Source organism: Octopus bimaculoides, chromosome 24 (genome assembly GCF_046866305.1).
Source record: "Octopus bimaculoides isolate indiv1 chromosome 24, ASM4686630v1, whole genome shotgun sequence".
NCBI lineage: Eukaryota > Metazoa > Mollusca > Cephalopoda > Octopoda > Octopodidae > Octopus > Octopus bimaculoides.
In genome coordinates, this window is record NC_142951.1 from 21,445,278 (window position 1) to 21,470,793 (window position 25,516).

At 37.0% G+C, this 25,516-nt stretch overlaps 1 protein-coding gene and 1 pseudogene across 3 annotated transcripts in view; one reads left to right on the plus strand and one right to left on the minus strand.

The window, feature by feature from the left end:
* Positions 1-4,528: 4,528 nt before the first annotated feature.
* On the plus strand, positions 4,529-7,415 carry LOC149131228 (uncharacterized; annotated as a pseudogene).
* A 513-nt stretch (positions 7,416-7,928) lies between these two features.
* The window catches only part of LOC106875171 (DNA polymerase epsilon subunit 2), a 31,799-nt gene continuing 14,211 nt past the window's right edge, over positions 7,929-25,516 (minus strand). For all 3 annotated transcript variants that reach the window (XM_052976756.2, XM_052976757.2, XM_089340955.1), the window contains exons 6-15: positions 24,927-24,998; positions 23,948-24,031; positions 21,170-21,227; positions 20,355-20,475; positions 18,110-18,251; positions 15,952-16,072; positions 14,178-14,292; positions 12,299-12,482; positions 11,309-11,485; positions 7,929-9,054 (exon numbers count right to left, since the gene is read on the minus strand). In XM_052976756.2, coding sequence (XP_052832716.1) covers positions 8,974-9,054; positions 11,309-11,485; positions 12,299-12,482; positions 14,178-14,292; positions 15,952-16,072; positions 18,110-18,251; positions 20,355-20,475; positions 21,170-21,227; positions 23,948-24,031; positions 24,927-24,998 — 1,155 coding nt within the window. In that variant the 3' untranslated portion in view covers positions 7,929-8,973. The remainder of the gene's footprint in view (positions 9,055-11,308; positions 11,486-12,298; positions 12,483-14,177; positions 14,293-15,951; positions 16,073-18,109; positions 18,252-20,354; positions 20,476-21,169; positions 21,228-23,947; positions 24,032-24,926; positions 24,999-25,516) is intronic.

Sequence of the window (25,516 nt, forward strand, 5' to 3'; positions counted from 1 at the left end):
AGTGCGTTTTCGACAGTCTATGCCAGGAAAGCCCACAAAATGGGGGATCAAAGTTTGGAAGATTTGTGAATCAAATACTGGGTACTGCTCTGGATTTGAATTTTACACAGGAAAAAGAGACAATTATGTAAGTCAGCATGGTCTAGGATATGATGTGGTCTGGAATTTATCACTTCCATACCATAACCAGGGCCGTATATTATTTTTTTACCAATTTTTCAGTTCGGTCAAACTGTGATCACTAATAGAAAAGGACTGCCGTTGCATGTAAAAAAGGCAAAATAATTCAACAGCAGAAAGGAAATTTGCTAGCGACCGCATACAGAGATAAAAGGCAGACTAATTTTCCATCTACCTGTGCACCGCCACATGTGGGTGAAAATGGCACGCCATTTGTGAACTTCGATTATAACAGGTACATGGGTGGTGTAGATCGGCTGAATCAGATGATGTCTTATTATCCAGTTGGCAGGCCGGGGAATAAATGATGGCAATACCTGGTTTGGTATATAGTAAATATGAGTATTACTAATGCGTTTATATTATATACCAAATCGGGGCCGACTCGAAAGCGATGCAACCATCTGCAGTTCCGTGCAAATGTAGCAATGCAACTAAGAGCTGGTTATTTCTTAAAAAAAATAACAGTAAGGAGAAAAAGCAAAGTCTGCCAGAGAGATATTCCTCTGAATTCAGCCGATCTCCATAAATTAGAAGGAAAAAAAAAAAAAAAAAAAAAAAAAAAAAAAAAAAATCGAGGGTCGCAAAAGCCTTCATCAAAAAAGGAAAGCTCCTAGTGGAAGGGCTGTTTAAACAACTTCCCAATGTGCATTCTGCAAGGTTGCTTCATGTAGAGCAGGGTGCTTTACAAGTTTTCATGATAGAAATATTGTTTGATTTGTATTGTAGTGGCGCGAAATTATAGCCGCCATTGAGGAAGTACTATTCTGTGCATGTGCAGGGGACTTCACCACCGGAAGCCCCTCGAGTTGCGCATTCGTAGTAAAACTCGTACTTAAACAGTGGTTTCACTTTGTTAGGCGAGTTGAGCTCAGACCTTCTACATGGCAACACCTCGCTCCTCCACGAAGCACTTTTCACCATGATGCTATCGATGTGATAGCTACTTGCTTCTCTGGCAGGCACCAAGGAAGACCTTAACCTTCCATTACCAAAATACAATTCAATCAGTGGCTGCTAAGCTGAATGACAGGAATTTGTATAACCAAGTATCATCATAAATAAAACCTTTTTACTATATTGTTAATTGTTCTATTGTCTCTTCATTTATAATGCTGTTGAAAGGTGATAGAGAGACTGAAGTCTCTATGACAACTATCAAACCTTTATAGTATATGTGTGTGATTTGATTTTATAAATACTTTCAAATTTACTTCGTTTCCATTTTTCCTTATGTGTAATTTTAATTTATCTGTAAGGTGAGTGACGAATTTTGATTAATTTATTTTGTAAATCATTATTGTATATTTCTGTGTGTATTTTGTTTTCTAGTTTTCTTCACAGACAATTTTCAGTCTTTTGTTTTATTTATACCTTTATGGTACACCTGTCTTTTGGGTGTTAAATTCACCTGATGAATCCAGTAATGTGCACAACTCTTCTATAGTAAAATTTTGTTGTATACCCAATTGAATATTAGCCAATAACCCATTTTCTATAGCGATATTTCAACAAAAATTTTTATAATTCTATATTTTGTTGAATTTACCTATATTTACCTGTAATTAGAGTCACTTTGTGACAAAAATTTTGGTATAGAATTGGTTGAGAACCTTTCGTTAAATTATCTTCCAAAAATCACAATATGTTGATAAATAAAAAAGGAGTTGTTTAATGAAACCAGACTAAATTTATGATTATGTTAGAAATTAATTGAAACACATAAGGGGTGTATTTTGGTTAGAAATATGGTAACGAAAGGGTTAATATTGTATTTATAATTCCACTACTAAGTTAATGTAATGTATATTTAAATTTTGTATGGTTTCAATCTGAATGTTACCTACTTTATTTTATTTTATAATTTATTATTTATCTTGATTACATATCCTTAAATTATTTCTCAAAATCATTTAAAACATAAAAAAAAATATTACTTGATAGGGTTAATCACAATGATGTAAATTATGTAGATCAAAAACCTTATTTTGACCATTAATTTGTATTTCTGCAAGATCTATAATAGGTAATTTTCTTTACATTTCTTTTCTTCTCAAACCCCTAACGGTTTTCTTATTTGATGAAACAGCGCCGTAAACATGTCATCACTTAATATCCTAGGTTAACAATTGTACTTAGTTACTCTACTATATAACGGTTTTCTTAACCAATATTGCAAGCAGTTTCAATATGTTCATGTCAAAACAACCCGATTTGAACTTCTCTACATACATGTAATTTATATACAAATAATAATGTTGTCTGTTGTGAATTAATGTAACTTGGCTCTGAAGAGATGGAAGGCCCTAATTTCTAATCTCAGACAAGAGTAAGTCGGGATCTTGCATCAAAATGCACATAGGATAATAAACAAGTTTTATTAATATATAGGATTGCGTCATGGCTCTTATTTCAATTGATACGCACCCAAAATTGTATCACCTATACGAAAGTTATATTTAAACAAAGTATAAACAAGTTTTCAAGTGTGAATTTTGCTACTTTGGTAACAGTTACAATACTTAACTTACCAAAATATTTGGTAGATATTTAAATACGCAAATATATATGTGTGTGTATATATATATATCGATTTGGAGCCCTACAGACAGGAGGCAGAGGCAACTGTGGAACAATCCTGGACAAATTTGAAGGAAGCTACAGTTGGAGTGTACAAAGAGGTTCTGGGAAGACGACCAGTGAACAGGAAGCCTTGGATAAGTGACGAGACTTGGCAGAAAGTGGAGGAGAGGAAGATGCTGAAGCAGGAGTTGAACCAAGCCAGAACCCATCAGCAGAAGCAGGCTGTTGCTAGTAAGTATAGTGAGGCGCTGAGAGAAGTCAAGAAGAAACTAAGGAGAGACAGAAGAACATACTTCAATGAAGTGGCCGACGAAGTGGAAACAGCAGCGAGGAAAAGAGACTTGATGTCAATATATGCAACAATAAGGTTACTTCCGTCAGACCAGTAAAGGACAAGGCTGGATGGTTGCTAACTTCCATTGAGGACCAACTGGCGAGATGGAAGGAACACTCTCAAGAAACATTTTATCGCCCTCCACCTCAATATCTGCAAGAATTGGGGCCAGGGATCCCGCTCAATATCCACATTGGAGAAATCACCAAAGCCGTGAAGAGCTTACACCTTTAGTGTTCAAATCGACCGTAACCAGCTAAAATTAATTAATTAAGCTCTACAAAATTGCTAAAAAAAACAAACAAATCACATTATTGAATTCTCGTAGCTTTGAGATAATGCCTTTCCCGCCTTTATTCAAGTATAAATACCGTGAAATTGTTTAGACCACATGGTTTTTTTAACGTTTGAAGAGAAGTGCTTTCCTTGGTTGTGAAAGAAATGGCATCAGCAAGTAGTGATTCCGACTTTGAAGGATTTACAATTAATGATACAGAAAATATAAACGAAAACAAAAGTATTTTGTCTTCAGATGAATCTGATATCGATATCAGTGATTTTTCGTCGGACGAGGAAGAGTTTAATAATGAAAGTGATGAAAATCATAGCGTAAACATGGCAACATGGTCAAAAATCACAACACCAAACACTATCTCGGATTTTACAGAAAACACTGGTCCACAACATAATTTACCTCCTGATGCTCAACCATTAGACTATCTTTTTATTTTTACCAGAAAGTTTTTATGAAACTGTTGCTGAAGAAAGGGACAAATATGCACAACGTTTAATTTCTGTTTGTGGAAGAAACGATCCACTGTGGCAGCCAACTAATACTGCAGAAATGAGTGTTTTTTACAATTAATATGTTTGGTGTTAAACAGCTTCCTTGACTGTGAAACTATTGGAGTCCCGATGTGAGGTATGGTGATCCATATAGCTCAAGCATAATGTCGAAAGCGAGGTATTCGAAAATATCTCAGTATTTACATTTAACTGATTCTGAAAATGCCCCCAACAAAAACCACCCAAACTACAATCCCCTGTACAAAGTATGCCCTGTACTTAATTTACTTGCAAATAATTATAGAACTGTATATCTTCCTGGGAAAAATCTCAGTGTAGATGAAACCATGATAGGCTATAAGGGCAGAGTACATTTTCGGCAGTACATGCCTGCCAAACCTACTAAATGGGGGATCAAGGTATGGGAAGTTTGTGAATTGGAGACGGGATATTGTGTAAACTTCGATGTTTTCACAGGGAAAAAATATAATGGAAACAGACAGCATGGATTGGGACATGATGTAGTATGGTCTCTCACTGAACCACTGAACCATCAGCACCGACACCTATTTCAACCATTTTCTTTCGTCAGTGACTTTGGTGGAAAATTTTGCCCGCGTAAGTACTTACATGTGCAGTACTGTTATGAGCAACCGTAAAGGTTTACCCCACGAATGGAAAATAAAATTAAAAAATAGAGGGGACATTTTACAGATGCAAAAAGAAAATCTATTAATTACTGCTTATAAAGACAAAAGACAGATTTTATTTCTGTCTTCTAATGATCGGGCATATTACCCAGTTGGTCGACCCGGGAAGAAATGGTGGAGGTATATTTTGTGGTTTCTAGTTAATTTAACTATCGTAAATTCATATATTGTATATGTAAAAAGCCACAAAGTACCTCCACCACCAAAAGACTACGACCACTTGAAATTTTGGGTTGACATCGCATCTCAGTTACTTGAGGGCCTTTCTTCTAGAAAGCACAGAACTGAGAGAAAAGCAAAATTAACTGAGGTGGATGTCAGAGAAAATATTGACTTTCATCAAGTCAGAAAGATAAATGGAAGGAAAAAGTTTGCAGACTGTGTTCGCTGCAAAAGGATATCAAGTCAAGACCTCACATGTGTTCGTTTTCGAAAGCGCCCTTGTATAAAGGATGCTTTGGACAGTTTCACGACAGAAACATAGCATAAGTGTATAATTTTGTATATTCATTTTCATTTTATTATATAATATGTGAAAGTGAGAACTACATATTAATTTTTAGTATGTTACATATCTGTATTCACCTTTGTCTCACCTGTTAATGAGATGCATCCTGTTACGTAAATAAATTCCACACTTTCACATCATTTCCTGGCATGTCAACCATCCAAGTAACATACATGCTTTCTACTCGCTTAAAAACATTAAGAACATTCCCAAACCTTATGATATAAACGCTACCAAAGTATTCAACCCAAAGGGACTTTGCCATTATCTCATCAGCGATAAAGAGGAAAGACAAACAATAGCCGCATCGAACATTCAAAAGGAAGGACAATTAGCCTTTCTTAAGCAACTCACAGACAAACCATACAAACAAGAAGCACACAAGAATTACAAAAACAATGATCAAGTCTCATATACAAACGAAATGATAGTACGTGGCCAAAAACACGATTTCATAAAAAAACTTATGAACCATGCTAATTCAACAGAGTCAGGAGATGTAATTACATTCGCGAAAAATACCAACAACATACAAATCAGAAACGAATGAAACGACATATACAAAAACACGCCCAAGCTTCTCAACCTAATACAATCTGCAGCTACAGAAATAAACATAAAAACAATTACAGTCCCAATATGGCAACAAATTTAACAAAAGAACGAACTATTTGGAACCACAAACTGCCGATATCACGATGTTCAAACTTCTCTCGATATATATTCGACATGGCTACACCACTATAATTTCAATAAAGGCAAACATTCGAAGTGTGCCACAAAGTCGACCCCAAAAGTAATGGATTACACATCACAGAAGTATCAAACTCTGTTAAGTCATACATACTAAGATCGATTAAAAACGGACTCATCACAACAGGGAGGATGAGATGCCAAGCAAGCGATAATTTTACATTCGGTAGTTGCGTTGACAAGCCTCTTATTTATATGGACGAAATGTGGTTTACCATTAATAACATGGAAGAGGCTAAATGTATGCTCGAGGGAACAAACACATTCATAAACGTAAAACATCAAGCAGAAAGAGTCCTCAAGAGAACTCCTAGTATATCCACTAGCAATACAGAACCGTGGAGAGTTGTTCAGCAAGAAGAACAAGCCATTAGAAACAGGCTATACTACTACTACTACGAAACATAGAAATCAATGCCTCAACTTAAACAATGGGGACAAATCGAATTGAACCCACTCATGTGTGTGTGTATGTTTGAGCCCACAAAATATGTGTGTGTGTGTGTGTGTATGCGTGTGCACACACGTTGTGCATATGTTTATCCCCACCATTTGACAACTGGTGTTGGTGTGTTTAGATCTCCATAACTTGGCAGTTCAGCAAAAGTGACCAAAAGAATAAGTACCAGGCTTAAAAAAATAAAAGTTCTAGGGTCAATTCATTCGGCTAAATATTCTTCAAAGTGGTGCCCCAGCATAGCCACAGTCTAATGACAAAAACAAGAAACAAATAAAAGATAATTTAAATACCTTTGGTCATACGCCTACTTGATCAAGCCAGGTAACAACCTTGGTTACTTTTGATAGCAATGGAATGCTTTAAAGAAGGCATACATAGATACAGATAGATAGTGCAAAATGCATGAGGAGAGAGAGAGAGAGAGAGAGAGAGAGAAAGAGAGAGAAGATGAGTTGAGCAGGCTAGATATTTATAAAGTAAAACAGGAAGGAAATTTAAACATGTAGGCACAGGCATGGCTGTGTGATAAGAAGCTTGCTTCCCAACCACATGGTTGCAGGTTCAATTACAGTGTGTGACAGCCACAGGCTGACCAAAGCCTTGTGAATGCATCTGGTAAATGGAAGCTAAAAGAAGCCAGTTGTGAGTGTGTATTTATGTGTGCATGTCTGTGTTTGTCCCTCCCCCCGTCATTGCTTGACAACTGATGCTGGTGTGATGTCCCTGTAACTTAGCAATTTGGCAAAAGAAACTCGAAAGAATAAGTACTAGGCTTACAAAGAATAAGTCCTAGGGTCAATTCCATCAACTAAAAGCCTTTAAGGTGGTGCTCCAGCATGGCTGCAGTCAAATGACTGAAATAAGTAATATAATAAAAGAGTACGCAAATTCGGTTGATATTGGAACTGAATATCAGCAGACTAAAGGGGTAAGATTGACAGGGCCAGTGAGTGGACCCATTTCATTCTTCAGGAACCAATATAAAGGATGAAGCTAGTATTAAGAGTCAAGTTTTCTTCTTTCAGAATCAGCTATGTTGTGTCATTAGAGGGTTGTGGAGAACTACTTGATGAGATAGAGGAGGGTCAGGTAAAGGATTAGCACGCTCTAGCATGCTACAAAAGTTTACAAATCATCGAAATATAAAGTATGTCGTTGAACAGATGTAATGTGGAGTACTAAATGGTAAAAAAAGAAAAAAAAAAGGGTGGGGGGACAGTAAAATATTTTCTGGAATGGTGAAGCAAAATGAGAAAAGGAGTAAAAAAAAAAAAAAAAAAAAGGGATGGGCAATAGGGTTAGCGTGATGTACAGAAAAATATTGGGTTGGCAAGAAAGTAATTTCTGTTTTTTTTTAGTGTGAAATAAAAGTCATTTTTTTCAAGCTTCTTAAAGGGTCCAAGACATTTTAAGTGATTTTCGATTGTTGTGTGTGATACATTTAAACTCTCTGCAATCTCTCGCACAACTATATGACAATAAGACTCAATTATGGTTTTGATTTGGTCATAAAATTCAGTAGGTCGACCAGAACATTGGTCATCTTTGAATGAAAAATCTCCAGAATAGAATTTTCAAAACAATTTCTGACATGTGCATTGTATTAAGCAATCAACACCATAAACTTCATATATCTCTTTGTGAACCTCAGTTGCTTTCTTGGCTTTATGGAAATTTAAAAAAATCAAAATATGGTGAAAAATGTTCATTTTTGCACTTTATGCTAAAATTGACACCGAACAGCTGTAAACAAAATTACGTGCAATTTGCTTCTAAAGTAAGCTAAAAGTAACAGCTATCAATTGTCAAAAGGAAAAAATCATAACACTGACATAAGCCATTAAAAAAAAAAAAATCTCTATTTGCAAAAAACGAAATTACTTTCTTGCCAACCCAATAGACTGAACAACAGCAGGGGTGTGCATACAATATCTACACAGAACAACATGGATTTCATCCATTCATTCAGGCAAACTTTGAAAAGCTAACAGCCACCTGTTTGTCTATATCATATGGAATGATATGACAGGATCAGTACTTTACACCACATACAATCTCCCACAGGGTTTAATTAGCAATATATGATGGTGAATTTTTGTTTCTAAAACATGGCAGGTGGGTATGGGCAATTTGTTAAATTGTGGGAGGTATTTTATCAATTAGATATATGTAGGTGGCAGGAAAAGTTTTTTTTTTTTTTAATCGAATGATAGAAATATGGTTTTAATGGAAAGGGGTGAGAAGAAGTGGAATGGGGATAATTATAGGAATATTTTTAGAAGTGGGGGACTTAATTAGATGAAGGAGGGCTGAAGAAGGGCAAGGGGGATTTTATCATTAGAATAGTGGAAAAAATTTCAAAATTTAAAATAAGCTGACACACAAGTGTGTTTCTCAACACACAAAATTCAACCATGAATTAAGAATAAAATCTTGCCAGCCTGGCAGACTTTGTGTGTGTCTTATACAGAAACAGAACATGCAAAATTTGTAGTCATAAAGGTTATAGACCTTATTAGACAACAAACAGCAATTGAAAATTAAAGGGGGGAAAAAAACAAAAACAAAAACAAATTCACTGGTAAACATAAACAGGATTCTAGAAACTTCCCTGCTGCTGTGACAAATGCTTGTTGACAACTCAGCTGAAGACTTGGTTTCATTCTATCTTGCTGTTCTCTATTTGTTTCGTACTCGGAATATAAACTTTAAAGGAGAAATTTGACCGTGAAAAGGATCCCTGAAAATATAATTAAAAACAATCAATAAGTTGAAAATATGAAACATACAATTAATTCTGATTTCAAATTTTGACACAAGCCAACAATTTTAGGGAAGCGGGGTACCTAACTGGTACTTTTTTTTATCGACCCAAAGAAGATGAAAGGCAGACAGGACCTTGGCGGAATTTGAACTCAGAACGTGAAGATGGACAAAATAGTGCTAAACATTTTGCCCAGAGTGCTAATGACTGTTAGCTCACCACCTTAAACATTAATTTTGACATGCCAAATAGGAACAAGTGTGGTTAAGAAGTTTACTTTTCAACCACATGCTTTCAGTTTCAGTCCCACTGTGCAACATGTTGGGCAAGTGTCCTTTACCCTTGCCTCAAGCAAAGGTTTCCGAGTGGATATGGTAGATGGAAACTTAAAGAAGCCCATTCATAAAGAACATGTCTGACCATAGGAAAATACTACCTTGCTTGAAAACTGGAGATGGTTGCCTCAACAAATTCAGTGGGACCCAAGGAATCATGGAAAAGTGGATATTAAAAGAATGATGATGATATACAATGGAAATTATGACTAATGAATAAATATTGTCTTAATCATGGGTTTTTTCATTTTTAATTAAGATCTAAAAATCAGCCATTAACTTTACACCAACCTGATACCTATGTATGTATGTATGTATGTATGTATGTGTATATCAGATACACACACATACAATGGGCTTCTTTCGGTTCCCATCTACCAAATCAACTCACAAGGCTTTGGTTGGTCTGAGGCTATAAGAAAAGGCACTTGCCCAAGGTGCCATGCAATGGGACTAAACCCAGGACCACGTGGTTAGGAACGAAGCTTCCAACCACGCAGCCACACCTGCACTATATGCACAAACATTTTCTGTTATGATATGCATGTTTTCCTAAAAAAAAACAAAAAAACAAATTTGTCCTCAAATACTTTATGTAACCTCTGTGTGTGTGTGTTTGAGTCATGGACTCTCCCATGATGTACAAGGCTTTGGCAATATCTTGTCAAACAACCATACAGATGATTTGTTTATAGTGATCAAATGCTTGTGTTCACACAAGCTCACTCCCTCCATCATATGGACATTACCTGTACAGGTGCACCATGTGCCACATGACGAAATGATCGCAGAGCAAAATGAAATGAGGTGCTTTGCTCAAGAATACAATGCAACACCTGGTCTGGGAATTGAACCCACAATCTCGCAATATATATAAGGTATAAATAATGGTCATTACATATTTTTACTGTAGTAAATTTGACTTACAGCCGTTTCCAGTAATCATTATAGTTACGTTATAAATAGATTTGTTCAATCAGTCCACTGATTGGTTGGGAGATATTGAACAACCTAAAAAATTAATACTACTTTTGTCCGAGTCATTTCTGGTTATCTGATCAAATGATTTTCCTTCATTTTGCTGACATGAATTGACCTCTCCTCATCACATGAGATTTCTACCAGATGTTTTTGTGGACAACCTATCAATAACAAACCTATGGTGACTACTGGAAACAGCTGTATGTCAAACTTACTGCAATAAAGGAAAATTATGTAATGACCATTATTTCAAACTTGTCTTGTATATCACTGTGTAAAAGACCAGTATAACCAGAGCACAACCACAGATTTACAATATAGAATGGTGATGAACTATAACCTCGGACCCTGCCACAAGAATACAGAGTTCTTTACAATATTGTTAGTTGTTGGCACTCCGTCGCTTACGATGTCGAGAGTTCCAGTTGATCCGATCGTGAAATTAACGTACAAGTGGCTGAGCACTCCACAGACACGTGTACCCTTAACGTAGTTCTCGGGGATATTCAGCGTGACACAGTGTTACAAGGTTGACCCTTTGAATTACAGGTACAACAGAAACAGGAAGAAAGAGTGAGAGAAAGTTGGGGTGAAAGAGTACAGCAGGGTTCACCACTGTCCCCTGCCGGAGCCTCGTGGAGCTTTAGGTGTTTTCGCTCAATAAACACTCACAATGCCCGGTCTAGGAATCGAAACCGCGATCCTATGACTGCAAGTCCGCTGCCTTAACCACTGGGCCATTGCGCCTCCACTCACAATATTGTTAGCTTGGTGTACTAACAGAGAGCTTATAAAGTATTTTGATAATTCCTCACTAATAACTCACGTGTGTTTGCATGTGTGTGTATGTATAAGGTGGAAAGCCTGTGAGATAACTACACAACAAAACAAAAAACTGTTAATGTGTTACTTACAGGATTTGTTATGATGCAGTCAAGAGAATTTACTGTGAAACCATCATATTTGCCAGCGCATACAAGTAAATCTGGCAAGGGATAGAGCTGCAAGCCACAGTCATAGGCCCAATAAACTGGACATACATGAAGTGGTAGTGGACAGAGGTGACCCTGGGACACTATAGTTTTAGCAAACTGAAAATCAAGAAAGAAACAATGGTCAGAAATCAGATTATGTATTTACATACGAAGGAAGGAATGTCTCAAGAAATTCTGTCCAACTCAAACTTGAAAAAAATGGACATAAAAACTATTATAAAGCTGATTATTATAAAACTATTATAAAGCTGATTATGCAAACACAATAAGACTGAATCAACATCATCATCATCATTTTACTTCTACTTTTACATGCTTGTATGAACAGAGTTTACTGCAGCAAATTTTCTATGTCCAGATACCCTGCCTGTTGCCAAGCTATTTCATTCTGTTTTACTTTTATGGTACACCTATCTTATGTGCATTAAGTTCAACTGATAGATAATTCAGTAATTTGTACAATTCTTCTATATTAAAATTTTGTTGTAAGCTCATTTTCTATGCTGGTGTTTAAACAAAATTTAAATAATTTTACATTTTGATCAATTTACCTGTAATGAGGTAAAAATTATGAAAAAGACTTGCTTAAGAGCCTTTTATTAAATTGTGTTTAAAAACAATCACATTTGTATGTTGACAGCTACAAAAGTTAGAGTTGTTTTATTAAACCAGTCTAAATTCACGATTATTTAAATGAAACACATAAGGGGTATATTTTGGTTAGAAATATAGTAATGAAAGGGTCAAGAGAACCCTTCACTCCACACAGCCCAAAAAATGGCACATAGTAAAATTGCATCAACTTAAAGAGTTAGTGCTTTCCTTTATTTTAGATGCCATTTACAAATCAATTCCAATTATAGTCAGCAGAAATGAAGAATAAAAAGAAGATATGACAGAAATACTTACATGAGTAGGCACATCGCCAGAGGTAGGAAATCTGATACAACTGCGACAAAGCTTGGTAACAATATCTTCTCGAAAGACAACAATCTCTTGTGTACAATATTGGATCCGACAAGGATTGCTGGTGAATATTGCATGAGGGATTTTCTTCCGGAAATATTCTGTGATAGAGTTGGGAATGGCAGGTCTGCAAATCAAAGGCAAAGAAATGTAAAAGATTCCATAATGACACAGGTTGTGTGGTTAAGAAGCTCACTTTACAAGTATATGGTTGTGGGTTCAGTCTCACTGTGCAGCATCTTGGGTAAGTGCGTTCTACTAACCCTCAGGTAGGCTAATGCCTTGTGAGTGAATGTGGCAGGCAGAAACTGTATGGAAGCCTACTGTCACTTGATAACCAGTGTTGGTTTGTTTACATCCCTGTAACATTAGCAGTGTAGCAAGAGGCTAATAGTATGAGTAACAGACTTAGAAATACGTATTGTATTCAATTTGCTTGACTAAACACTTCAAGTAGTACCCCAGCATGGTCACAGTCCAATGACCAAAACAAGTAAAAGATAAAAACAAAAAGAAAATGATAAAAAAAAGAAAGAGAAAAGTTTATTAAACACGGATGTAAGGTATGGTTATACGGCTAAGAAATTCACTTCTCAACCAAGTGGTTCTATGTTTGATCCCACTGTGGAGTACCTTGAGTGCTTTCTGCCATAACCTTAGGTGGACTGATATTTTGTGGAATAGAATTTGGTAGAAGGAAGCAATGCAAAAGCCTGTTGCCTGTGTGTATCAATGTGTTAGAAACATTATGTATTGTTCAGCACCAGGTGGAACATGTGGTCAAACAAAAGCATTGCAGCCACAACCATCACTTCACAGGAATACTTCCAACATATATGCCATTATTTAACCCTTTAGCATCTAAACTAGCCATATCCAGTTAAAAAATCTATCCTATGTACAAACTGGCCAGATCCAGCCTCTCACACCTACCCTACAATGCCATTCCAAAAATAATCACATCACTGAAATTTCAAAGAGACGAGATAAGTATTACATTTGATAAAGTAATCTGAATGCTAAAATGTTAAAACAATACAGGTGTGGTTTGAAAGAAATTTAGCTTCATTTTCTAAAAGGTTGTCCTCATCACCATTTAACGTCCACCTTCCATGCTGGCATGGGTTGGACAGTTTGACCGGAACTGACCAGGCAGGAGCCTGCACCAGACTTGTGTGTCTGTTTTTACAGCTGGATGTCCTTCCTTTACAGTGTGGACTGGATTACTTTATGTAGCATCAACATGCATGCTTGAAAATGAAGAAAATTTATTTAATCAACTGATGTTGGTGTTTTCTAACCTTTTTTTCAAGTAGTACCCCTGTATGGCTTTGAATATCAAATTATTTTAGTGTTTCTTGTGTTTTAACCATTTAAACCAACCATATCCGGCCCAAATATTCTACTTGTTTTATGTTCAAACTGCCAAGATCTGGCCTCTTACACCTACCCTATAATGTCATTGTAAAAATATACAATCACATCATCAAAATCTCAAAACAATGAGATAATGCATAATTAATTCAAAATGACGTCAATAAATAAGCATCATATTATGAATATAAGTTACTCATAAACGATGTAAATAAATAAGAAATTGCATTTGATAGCAGCTTATTTCTTCACATCATTATGTGAATGGTAATAAGAAACTATGCAATTTCTGTCAAATTGCATGACAGAATAATCTGATACTCTATTGTGAATCAATGCTAAGAGTCAATGATGGGACATTGCTACACAAATTCTATGATGTGTGAAGCTATGTGGCACATTTTTCACAGTATATGGTGTCATTTGATAGAAAGTATGTGATACTTACCGAGGGAGTATGTTCGTAGGTCCTGGGTCCAATGGACCTGGGACAAATATGAACCTACAACAGTCCTTAAGATTCTGGTATTTACAGATTATATCACACAATTCAATAAATGATTCTGAAAAAACAATACAAGATATATTTTTATTATTATTATTGATAATATAATGGAGTGGTGGTAAAAGAGCAAACAGTTGTATTTCATTATCCTTTTAGCATTCAAACTGACCATATCCAGCCCAAATGTTCTGCTTTATATTCTAACCAACCATATATGGCCTCTCACATCTATCCTACAATAATATTCTAAAAATAAAACAATCACATCATTGAAATCTCAAGGCTATGAGATAATGCATGATTAATTCAAAATAATATGAATCTACAAATATATTTGAAAGAATCATCTGAATGCTAAAGGGTTATATTTATCTTGAGTTCAAATCCTGCTATGATCAAATATACAGCCAAAATATTCTACCAGCTTTGTGTTCATATTAACCAGATCCAGACTATCACACCTACCCTTGCCATGATCAAATTTACTTTCATTCATCACCATCAACTTTTTAACATTTAAATAGGCCATTTCTGGCCAAAATAATCCGATCAGCCAAATCCAGCCTCTCACACTTATCTGACAATGTGATTCTAAAAATATACAATCACATCACTGAAATCTCAAAGTTACGAGATAAAGCATGATTAATTCAAAACAATGTAAGTGAATAAGTATTACATTTGACGAAGTAATCTAAATGCTAAAGGATTAAGTAAGCTTGTTGCCACTTTAAGATTCGCTGATGAGGTCTAATAAGATAGAAACATGTCAGCAAGTGAATTTCTTAACCACTTGTTGTCCAATTTAGACATGTATTTATCTATTATATGTATATATGTAAGAAGTAAAAGAGATAAGTCCAGGCAGATATGTATAAAGCACTTAGTGTTAAACCAATTTGGTTAACTATATCAGGCAACTGGACACCGATAAATGCAAGTAGAATAAACATCCAAGGTAATTCCTCATGAACGACAAGGAAATCCAAACACACAGCTCTCTTTATATATTTCATGTTATGCTTAAAAGTAATGTATGTTACCAGAATTGTCTGGCTTGAGTAGAACAAACCACTCCAAATCCTTTTTAGAGTATTCATGTAAATGAAGGACTGATCAGCCCATACTGGCATAGAGTCATATAACAATAAAGCCAGGCCAAGTAATGATATTTTGAATGCATTTAATACATAGATATTATACACATTATGCAATAGGTAAAAAGGAATTCCTTATTTACACAATATATTTCTGAGTTAAGACATTTCAAAATATAAACAGTACGATAGAATTTGCCTTTTATATATGGTCTTCAACAGTTTAAATCATCTATTAGTTGAGGGGAGGATGTAGCCAGAAGGGGTGAAATATCTATAGAAAGGGAGTGATATGTAGACATGAGATAAAAAGAAACATGAGGTGAAACTAAATCAGAGAAGAAAATAAGAATAAGGATTAACAAAATAAAATAGAAACATTGAAAGCATGGAATTTTTAAAAGAAAAGCCTTAAACTGAAGATATGTAAGAGATGAATTCCCTTTTTATCTATTGCATAATGATCTGAAACATACATATTAAATGTATTCAAAATATCATTCCTTGATTTGACTATTATTATACATACATAGAAAGATATATATTTCAATCAACAATCAGTGTTCATGTATTAGCATATCTGTGCCACAGATGCAAGGCTGAAAAAGACTATATATTACCTCGAAGTATTTTGGTGTGATTGGCCTGGTGACACAGCGACGTGAAGTTACCACAAAAAACAAATGCAACAGGGGGGTGTTCAGAATAACCACTAAACAACACCTTTAATTTGTCAACCACCTAAAAGACAAAAATAAATAAATAACAATTTCTAACATAAGTACAAGGATCTAAATTTTGGAGGTACGGATATAAACAATTAGACTAACACCAGAATAGGATTGCTCTTTTAGTAAATCACAACAGCATTTCACTTCAGAAAGGAAGTGAATGCAACAATTTAGCCCACTACTTTATTAATTTGTCAATACAGTTAATTCTGTCATTCTTCCTGTAACATTTTATTTTTTATCTTTTACTTATTTCAGTCATTGGACTGCAGCCTTGTGCAGGCATCATCATCAAAGGTTTAGCAGAAAGAAACGGCCACACTACTTATTGTCCTTAAGGTCATTATTAATTTAGTCTCTTTTGCCAATCGGATAAGATACGGGAATATAAACAAACCAACACCAGTTGTCAAGTGGTGGTACAACAAACACACAAATACCCATGTACATATATACAAATACAATGTGATGCAGATGGATGAGGACAGTTTATAAAAGTACCAATCGCTTAAAGTGAAAGCAAGTTGTGGAAGATGGAGACCCAAGAAGACATGGAACGAAGTACTGAAGGCCAATTTCTAAATGAACTTTACAAAGGAGATAACAGAGGACCAAGATACCTGGTGCAATGCTGTACTCAAGAAGACCTGCCAACCACAACAGAATTGAGATCCTAAAACCAAGACGCCACATAGAAAGCACAGGTGCTGGTGTCACATATTAGGAAGAGCATCCAGCCATAGAAAACAAACTAAAACAGAGTATGGAACCTGGTGTGGCCCCTGGCCATACCAGTTCCTGTCGAGCTGTCCAATTCATGCCAGCATGGAAAACAGGTATTAAATGATAATGATGATGTATATATTGCATAGAGTCAAAAGTTGTGCAACATTTTGGTAACGTATTTACTTTCTTTGTTAAGTTACAACAAAAGCAACTTAGCATTCAAAGTAGAGTGTTGCACCATCTGAAGCCATCTTTCTGCCAGAACTTTGATCTCATTCTGATGCCAGTTCTTGTTCAAGGTGAAGAACTCCACCACTGCTGCTTCCACTGAAAAGCATTATTAAAGAGGACAGACTTAAATACCATTGGTTTCCACATCAATTTCACAACTTGACTAAAATTTATATATTCCAAAGATCAGCCCTTCACTCTAGCACCTTTAACCAGGTGGCACCATCATCATTTTCACATCCACACAAGGGTTTGATAGAATATACTAAGGCAAATTTCATATGGCCAAATGCCATCCTGTTGCCAACCCTGATATGTTTCTGAGGAAAGTAATATTTCCCCATAACCAGACATGTTTTCATTGAAGATTGGAAACAAAGGACACTGCTTGTATGACAGTGACACTCATTTACAACTATCACGTGAAGTCAAGACAAGGAGACAGTCACACACATAATATACACATACACAATGGTATTCTTTCAATTTCCACCTACCAAATCTATTCACAAGGCTTTGAATAGCCCAGGGCTATAACAGACACTTGTCCAAGGTGTCATGCAGTGGGACTGAACCTAAAACCATGTGGTCGAAAAGCAAACTGTTACCATATAACTACACCTGCAAATTTTAAAAAGTAAACCAAAGAGAGTCTTTATGGGATTGCTAACCTTGCAAGAAATAGCATCCAAATTTTCCTTCAAATCACAATCTTATCGTTAACCCTTTAGCACTGAGATTACTCTGTCAAATGTTATATCTATTCATTCACATTGTTGTGAATTAATCATGCATTTTGGTGGTGTGATTGTTTCATTTTCAGAATGCTGTGAGAGGCTGGACCATGCAAGTCAGAGCATAAAACAGAATACACGGGCTGAATTTGGATGATTTGAATGCTGAAGGGTTAAAAAGATGACACACTGAAATGCTTTTTATTTCATATATATATATGTATATATCTATATATATTTCAGTGAGAATGGTTTTGTTATACAGCACCGTATTTTACAATCCTGTAAATAATAATAAAGATATTTTTATATAAGCTTAGAGTTTATGGCGTTCACTGTTGGGGTTGTATACTTACTTTGGGCTCATCTAACCAAACGTCAGACAGAAAGACAAACATGGACTCTTGATTTTCAACTTCAAGGTGACGCAGTTTGTCTGAAGCCTTAGCACAAGTTTTGAGAGGACCTCCAAAGAAGTTAATGTTGCCAAAATAGGACCTGCAAGGTCAGAAGGTCAGAGTATGAAAGAAATGGAAAGGGTGGGGAGGAGAAAAAGAAAAACATTACACAGGTTATAATGCCGCAATAGGTATTTCGTCATACTGCAGCAGTCCTACAAATAAAGAAAGGCATTTCTTTGAAACACAGAGGTGTGGAAATGTGATTCAGAAACTTGCCACCCAACAATCTGGTCCGAGTTTCAGTCCAACTAGACCCAGGTTGACCAAAGCATTGTGAATGAATTTAGTAGACACAAACTTAGAGAAACTTGACACACACATACATGGCTGTGTGATAAGAAGCTTGCTTCCCAACCACATGACACCAGGTTCAGTCCCACTGCATGGCACCTGGAGCAAGTGTCTTCTAATATAACCTTGGGTTGACTAAAGCCTTGTGAGTGGATTTGGTAGACGGAAACTGAAAGAAGCCCATCGTGTGTGTTTATATATATATGTGTGTGTGTGTGTGTGTGTGTGTGTGTGTGTGTTTGTCCCCCCCCCCCCCCCCCCAACATCACTTGACATACGATGCTGGTGTGTTTATGTTCCCCTAACATAGCGGTTCGGCAAAATAAACCGATAGAATAAGTACTAGGCTTACAAAGAATAAGTCCTGGGAGTCGATTCGCTCGACTAAAGGCGGTGCTCCAGCATGGCCACAGTCAAATGACTGAAACAAGTAAAAGATATATATATCTATATATATATATACATATATATGTTAAGAGGGTAAAGACCCCCTTCAGTCATGAATGACCCTAGGATTGTACCTAGAAATGGCACCCTGTGAAGCACAAGTCCAGGCAAGGTTGTTTATGGAAGACCAGCAGTCGCCCATGCATGCCAGCCTCCCCTCCGCACACCACCAGTGTTATCCAAGTGAAAAGCAAAGGCTAATACAGCTTTGCACCAGGGGTGACGTCACAACTCATTTCTATAGATACATGAACTGGGACAAAGTGAAATAAAGTGTCTTGCTCAAGAACACAACATACAGCTCAGTCCAAGAACCAAACTCACTGTGTGTGTCTGTCTGTCTGTCTCCCACCACTACTTGGCAACCAGTGTTGGTGTGTTTACATCCCTAGAACCTAGCAGACTGGCAAAAGAGAACAATAGAATAAGTACCAGTCTTAAAAAAAGTACCGGGGTTGATTCATTCGACTAATAACTCTCCAAGGTGGTGCCCCGGCATGGCCGCAGTCTCACGACTTAAACAAGTAAAAGATAAAGTGATATGCATGTGTGTGTAGCCTAGTCTTGACATCATGTGATGGTTGTAAACAAACCTCAGTCTTACAAGTGGTATCTTTCAAGAACACCATGTCAGGCCATGGAGAAAGGTCACTTTATTTGGAAACTGTTAGGTGGGAAGTAGCATGTGGCTGGACACATCATATCTTTTACTTGTTTCAGTCATTAGACTACGGCCATGCTAGAGCACCACTTTGAAGAATTTTTAGTCAAATGAATCGACCCCAGTATTTTTTTTCTAAAGCCTGGTACTTATTTTATTGGTCTCTTTTACTAAACCAATAAGTTACAGGGATGTAAACACACCAACCTAGGTTGTCAAGTGGTGGTGGGAGGGGACAAACACAGACAGAAAGACACAAAACAGATTTCTTTCAGTTTCCGTCTACCAAATCCACTGACAAGGTTTTGGTCTGCCCAAAGCTACAGAAGACACTTGCCCAAGGTGCCACACAGGACTGAACTCCAAACCATGTGGTTGGGAAACATGCTTCTTACCACACAGCCATACCTGTGCCTGCACTTAGGATTACATTCTTTACCTCATTATACATCAATATATCTCATTGTAATGCAGTATATTGTGGAGGCATGGTTTGTCCCTCAATTACTACAAAAAAAAAAAGAAAAAAAATTGTGCAGGATGCATCAATGCAGTATTGTAATGCACCACAAATTCCCATTGCATCAACACCATAAGACATCATTGTACTGGGCACTGTGGCACAATCCAAAAGCATTAAGGAAAACTACCAACACCATGTAGTTTCAGCAACACTTCACACTGCAGTGTGGCATATACCTGCAATTATTGACCAAACAAAAATGTTATAAAGTGATTTACCTGGTAACAGAGGCAGGTTCAGGTGGTGGGAAGCCAAATGCCGTCACATGGAAGATGCTGTCTTCATACCAACCTTCAGCTAGTACAAAGCAGTTTTCAGTGAAAAGTCCAGTATGGAAACTGTAGCACAAGTTAAAGAAACTTACAGAAAGTTTGGATTCAAACTTGAAAGTCATAATGAGAGGCAAGAGACGAAACAATGAAAGCATGAGCATGTGTGTCACAGGTTCAGTTCTGTAACACACGTAGTTCAAAAACTATAAATAATATGAAGAGAAAATTAAAATAAGAAACAAAGTATTAAGTTTATACTCAGGAAATAGAAATTAGAAGGAAAAGTGTGTTTGAAGCACAATCTCTTCCTCTGAAAGAACAGGCAAGGAGAGAGAAAGAGAGAAAAGAAAAAGAGAACGTGAAACAATCATGGCAATCTGAAGAGGTCGCCCTGGATGTGAGTGACATGAGGTGGGGGCACAACCAAGTAGATGCCCTCTTTCAGTATACATATACATTAGAAAGATATGCAGAAAATCACACTCCACTGGCAAGAGAGGTCATAGGTGAACACTACAGCGAAGAGCAGATAACCTATTGACATCTTCCTCTCCAAATATATTTGGGTGTTAATTTTACTTTCCTGCCTTTTAATAGGTTTGCTTTTAACCATGCTGGATCCCACACATTCTTCACACTCAGTACATTGGATAGGAATTAACAACTTATTCAACAACCACAAGATAGGCTGTACCAAGTTAGATGACACAAGTAGGTACAACCTCATATTACATTAAAACAAGTCAAAAACAAAAAGGATATTGCTCCGGTGAGATCAATAAGGACTGAGCCACTTGGGTCTTCAAGGTACCATTTCCCCTGAAATATTACAAAGAAATAAATTTGATTCACTAGTGTATCCAATATCAATTGACAGCAAATGTTTATATTTGCTTCATAGTATATAAAAAAGAACTAGTTTTCAGTGCATACAGATATTTTTAAAAATCTGGAATTTAAGGCATCAGAAATCCATATTAATACTCATGTGTCAGAAACATGTTCAACCACAACTGAACTGAGATCTTAAAACCAAGGTACCATGTAAAAAGCATTGGTGTGGGTGCTGGTGCCACATAAAAACGCACCCAGTACACTCTGTAAAGTGGTTGTCATTAAGAAGGGAATCCAACCGTAGAAAACAAGGCAAAACAATGAAACTTGCTGTGGCCCCGGCCAGGTCCTGCCAAGTTAACCCATACCAGCATGGAAAACGGATGTTTAATATTGATGATGAAAGGTATGATTAGTAAAACAAAAACATAATAGTTTACAATACACATTTAAAATTTTTAACTTTAGCAGTTTAGTTTCACTGTCAAAGTGAAGCACGTTGATAATCTATTTCCAATGTGCCACAAAAATCATCATCATCATTCATCATCGTTTAACGTCCGCTTTCTATGCTAGCATGGGTTGGACGATTTGACTGAGGACTGGTGAAACCAGATGGCTACACCAGGCTCCAATCTGATCTGGCAGAGTTTCTACAGCTGGACGCCCTTCCTAACACCAACCACTCAGAGTGTAATGGGTGTGTTTACGTGCCACCGGCACGAAGGCCAGTCAGGTGGTACTGGCAACGGCCATGCTCAAAATGGTATATTTTATGTGCCACCTGCACAGGAGCCAGTTTGGCGGCACTGGCAACAATCTCGCTCGAATGTCTTTACACATGCCATCCAGCACAAGTGCCAGGGAGGCGATGCTGGGCACAGGTGCCGACCAAGATTGAAATATAGCAAACAAGGCACAAACACATCAATAGTAATCTCCCTTAGAATAACGTGAAATGTTTCCAAATTGGATTGGATTGCCCAAGTTCAGTCAACTACAGAACAAGGACTTCATCATGTTTTCTCCACCAGCGATAATGACTTGAGATCATATGGATTTGATGAGCCTACTTTGCCACAGCAGTTTGTTTACTAATACCCAGGAGTAGTTAAGTTGATTATACTGACCTCAGTGCACAACTAGTATTTATTTTATCGGTGAACTGGCAGAATCATTTGCACACCAGGCAAAGTGCTTAGTGGTATTTTGTCTGTCTTTATGTTCTGAGATCAAATTCTGCCATGGTCAACTTAGCCTTTCATATTTTTGGGGCCAATAAAAAAAGTATTACTGTATATAAATAATATATATTCCATGGATTGTACATTGATATATAAAGGATAAAAAAAACCCTCCAGCCATGAATGACAATGGGACTGCACCTAGAAAGTTCCCTTCCAAGGAACAAGTCCGGGCAAGGTTGACTATGGAAAACCAGCAGTCACCCATGCATACCAGCCTCCCCTCTCCAAGCCACTGATGTTATCCAAGGGAAAGGCAAAGGCCAATACAGCTCGGCACCAGTGATGTTGCAGCTCATTTCTACAGATGAGTGAACTGGGGCAACAGGAAATAAACTGTCTTGCTCAAGAACTCAACACACAGCCCAATCAGGGAATCAAACTACATCATGATTTTGATCCTGATGCTCTAACCACTGAGCCAATAAACAAATAAATATATATATATACATATATATATAACTACTAAGACTGTGAGTTGGCAGAATGCCTAGCGGTATTTCAACCGTCTTTATGTCCTGAGTTCAAATTCCACCAAGGAAAACTGCCTTTCATCCTTTCAGGGGTTGATAAAATAAGTGCTAGTTGAACACTGGGGTCAATGTAATTGACTTAACCCCTCCCCATATGAATACTAATTTTCAAAACAAAATCTTATTACCTTAAAATCAAACAAATTTCTCACTTTTATAACTCCTCTCATGACTAACCATTCACTCTCTTGCCTCTTCTTCCTCTGTGTGTAGCATTGCTTTTCTCCTTGCCTAGCACCAAGCCTAGTATATGCACTCATCCTGCCCCTCTTATGTTTAACTCTCCCTTCTTTCTATACGATACAAAGCATAACTGGAGAAACCAGCCAACCAACAAAAATTAATATCAGCTAATATACAGAGATTCTAAAAGCACTGAGCTGGCAGAATCGTTAGCTTGCCGAGCAAAATGCTTAGCGGCATTTCATTTATTTTTACATTCTGAGCTCAAATTCTGCCAAGATTGACTTTGCCTTTTATCCTTTTTGGGTTGATAAAACACGTAACAGCTGAGCACTGGGATTGACGTAATCGACTTAACCCCTTCACACTCAAGTGATCAGCATTAAGAAGGGCATCCAGCTGTAAGAACCATGCCAAAACAACTGGAGTCTGGACAGCTCCCCAACTGGCCAACTCCTGTCAAACCGTCCAACCCATGCCAACATGGAAAATGGATGATAAACGATGAAGATATGTAAAAGATAGCCAACACACGCAAGTAAATTTGTAAACAAAGATTTGTGTGAGTAGGTTAGCTTTGTTCCCCACCCACTTGACAACTGGTGTTATTTTGTCTATGCCCCTGTGACTAAGTGGTTTGATATCAATTTGTTTGACTAAACCCTTCAAGGGTGTCCAAGTGTGGCTGCAGCAAAGAAGAGATAAAGGATAAAATGAAAAATGTTATAAACAAAAAATTACAAACCTCTTTCAGCTGTGTTAGCATCCCAAGAACAATGAGTTCTCCAACTTTAGATGTTGTACCCAGCAGGTGCTCAATCGGTTTCAGCTAGGGAAGGGGAAATACAAAAAGATGTTAAATATTCATTAACACATTTGTTACATATTGTTTAATAATTCCAAGAAATAAAACCCTAACTTGGTGTTTGGACCTGAATCAACCAAAATCCAACAGAAATATGATGAAAGGCATTTCAGTTATTACTATGCAAAGTTTTTTTTCAGGAAAACATCTTTTTTAACCAAGGTGCAACATAAAAAGCATTGGTGTGGGTGGTGGTGCCACATGAAAAGCACTTGGCACTGGTGGCAGTGCCACGAGAGAGGCACCAGTGGCACTGTTGTGCTTAATACACTAGGCACTGGTGGTGATGTCACGTGAAAAGCACTACAAGCAGTGCCACATGAAAAGCACTCAGTACACTCTGAAAAGTGGTTGGCATTGGGAAGGGTATCCAGCTGTAGAAATCAAGCCAAGATAGACTATGGAACCTAGTGCAGTCCCTTGTCTTACCAATTCCTTTCAAGCTGGCCAAACCATACTAGCATGGAAAACAGACATTAAATGTTGTCGGGGACGATCCTTCGAAGACATTTGAGTGACCACTTATAGATTCCCTAATTAGATTGATGGCTCCTTAATTTTCTTACAAAACAGGAAATTTTTCAAATATAAATGATGTGGCCCAATGGACAGGGACCCTTTGTAGATTTAAAGACCACCAATGAATTAAATCAAGCTTCGTGAAACCTTTTAATATCAACCCAGCCAAAACTCCCTGTTTGAAGTGATCAAAAGCTTCCATTAGAATTCTATGCTAATTTATGTTCCAAACATCAGTTTAATAACGACAAAGTTATTTTACTAAATTCTTTATAACATATCTAGGTCTGCTGAACCAAGTCTGACTTGTAGCTAACAAGAATTCAAACAACAAACGTACCTGAAATTTTTGAGAATTTTCATCCATGTTTCTAATGGCTGGTGGTGTAAATAGATGGTGGCGCATAGTTCTCTGAAGAATATTAGAAAGAAAGAAGGGGTTAAGCATATGAGCAGAAAGTAGTGACGAGGAACCTTGGTGAAAAAATAGGGGTTAACACTGCTTTGTCTACTTCACACAAAATCTGGTGAACATGTGGTAACTTCCTCAATCAATCTATTAGCTCGCCTGATACCAAATATGTAGTGAGTGCAAAGCAAACAGATAAGAGAAGCAGTGAGGTGGACAGGGGTGGTTTGTGTTACTTATGGGATTGGTGGTTTAATATATAGTAGCTTTGTAAAGGTACAAACACATGGAAAGATATAAGACCCAGAAGGCATAGGAACCCCAACAATATATATATATATATATATATACAGAGAGAGAGAATGGCAATACTTGATATGCAACAGACTTCATCAAACCCTTGCCTTAGCAGATAACCTATTGACACCTTCCTCTCCAAATATATTTGGGCGTTAATTTACAGTGTATATGAGCTCATAATGTCCCACATTATATTTATACACCTGTCCATTTCTCCTGTG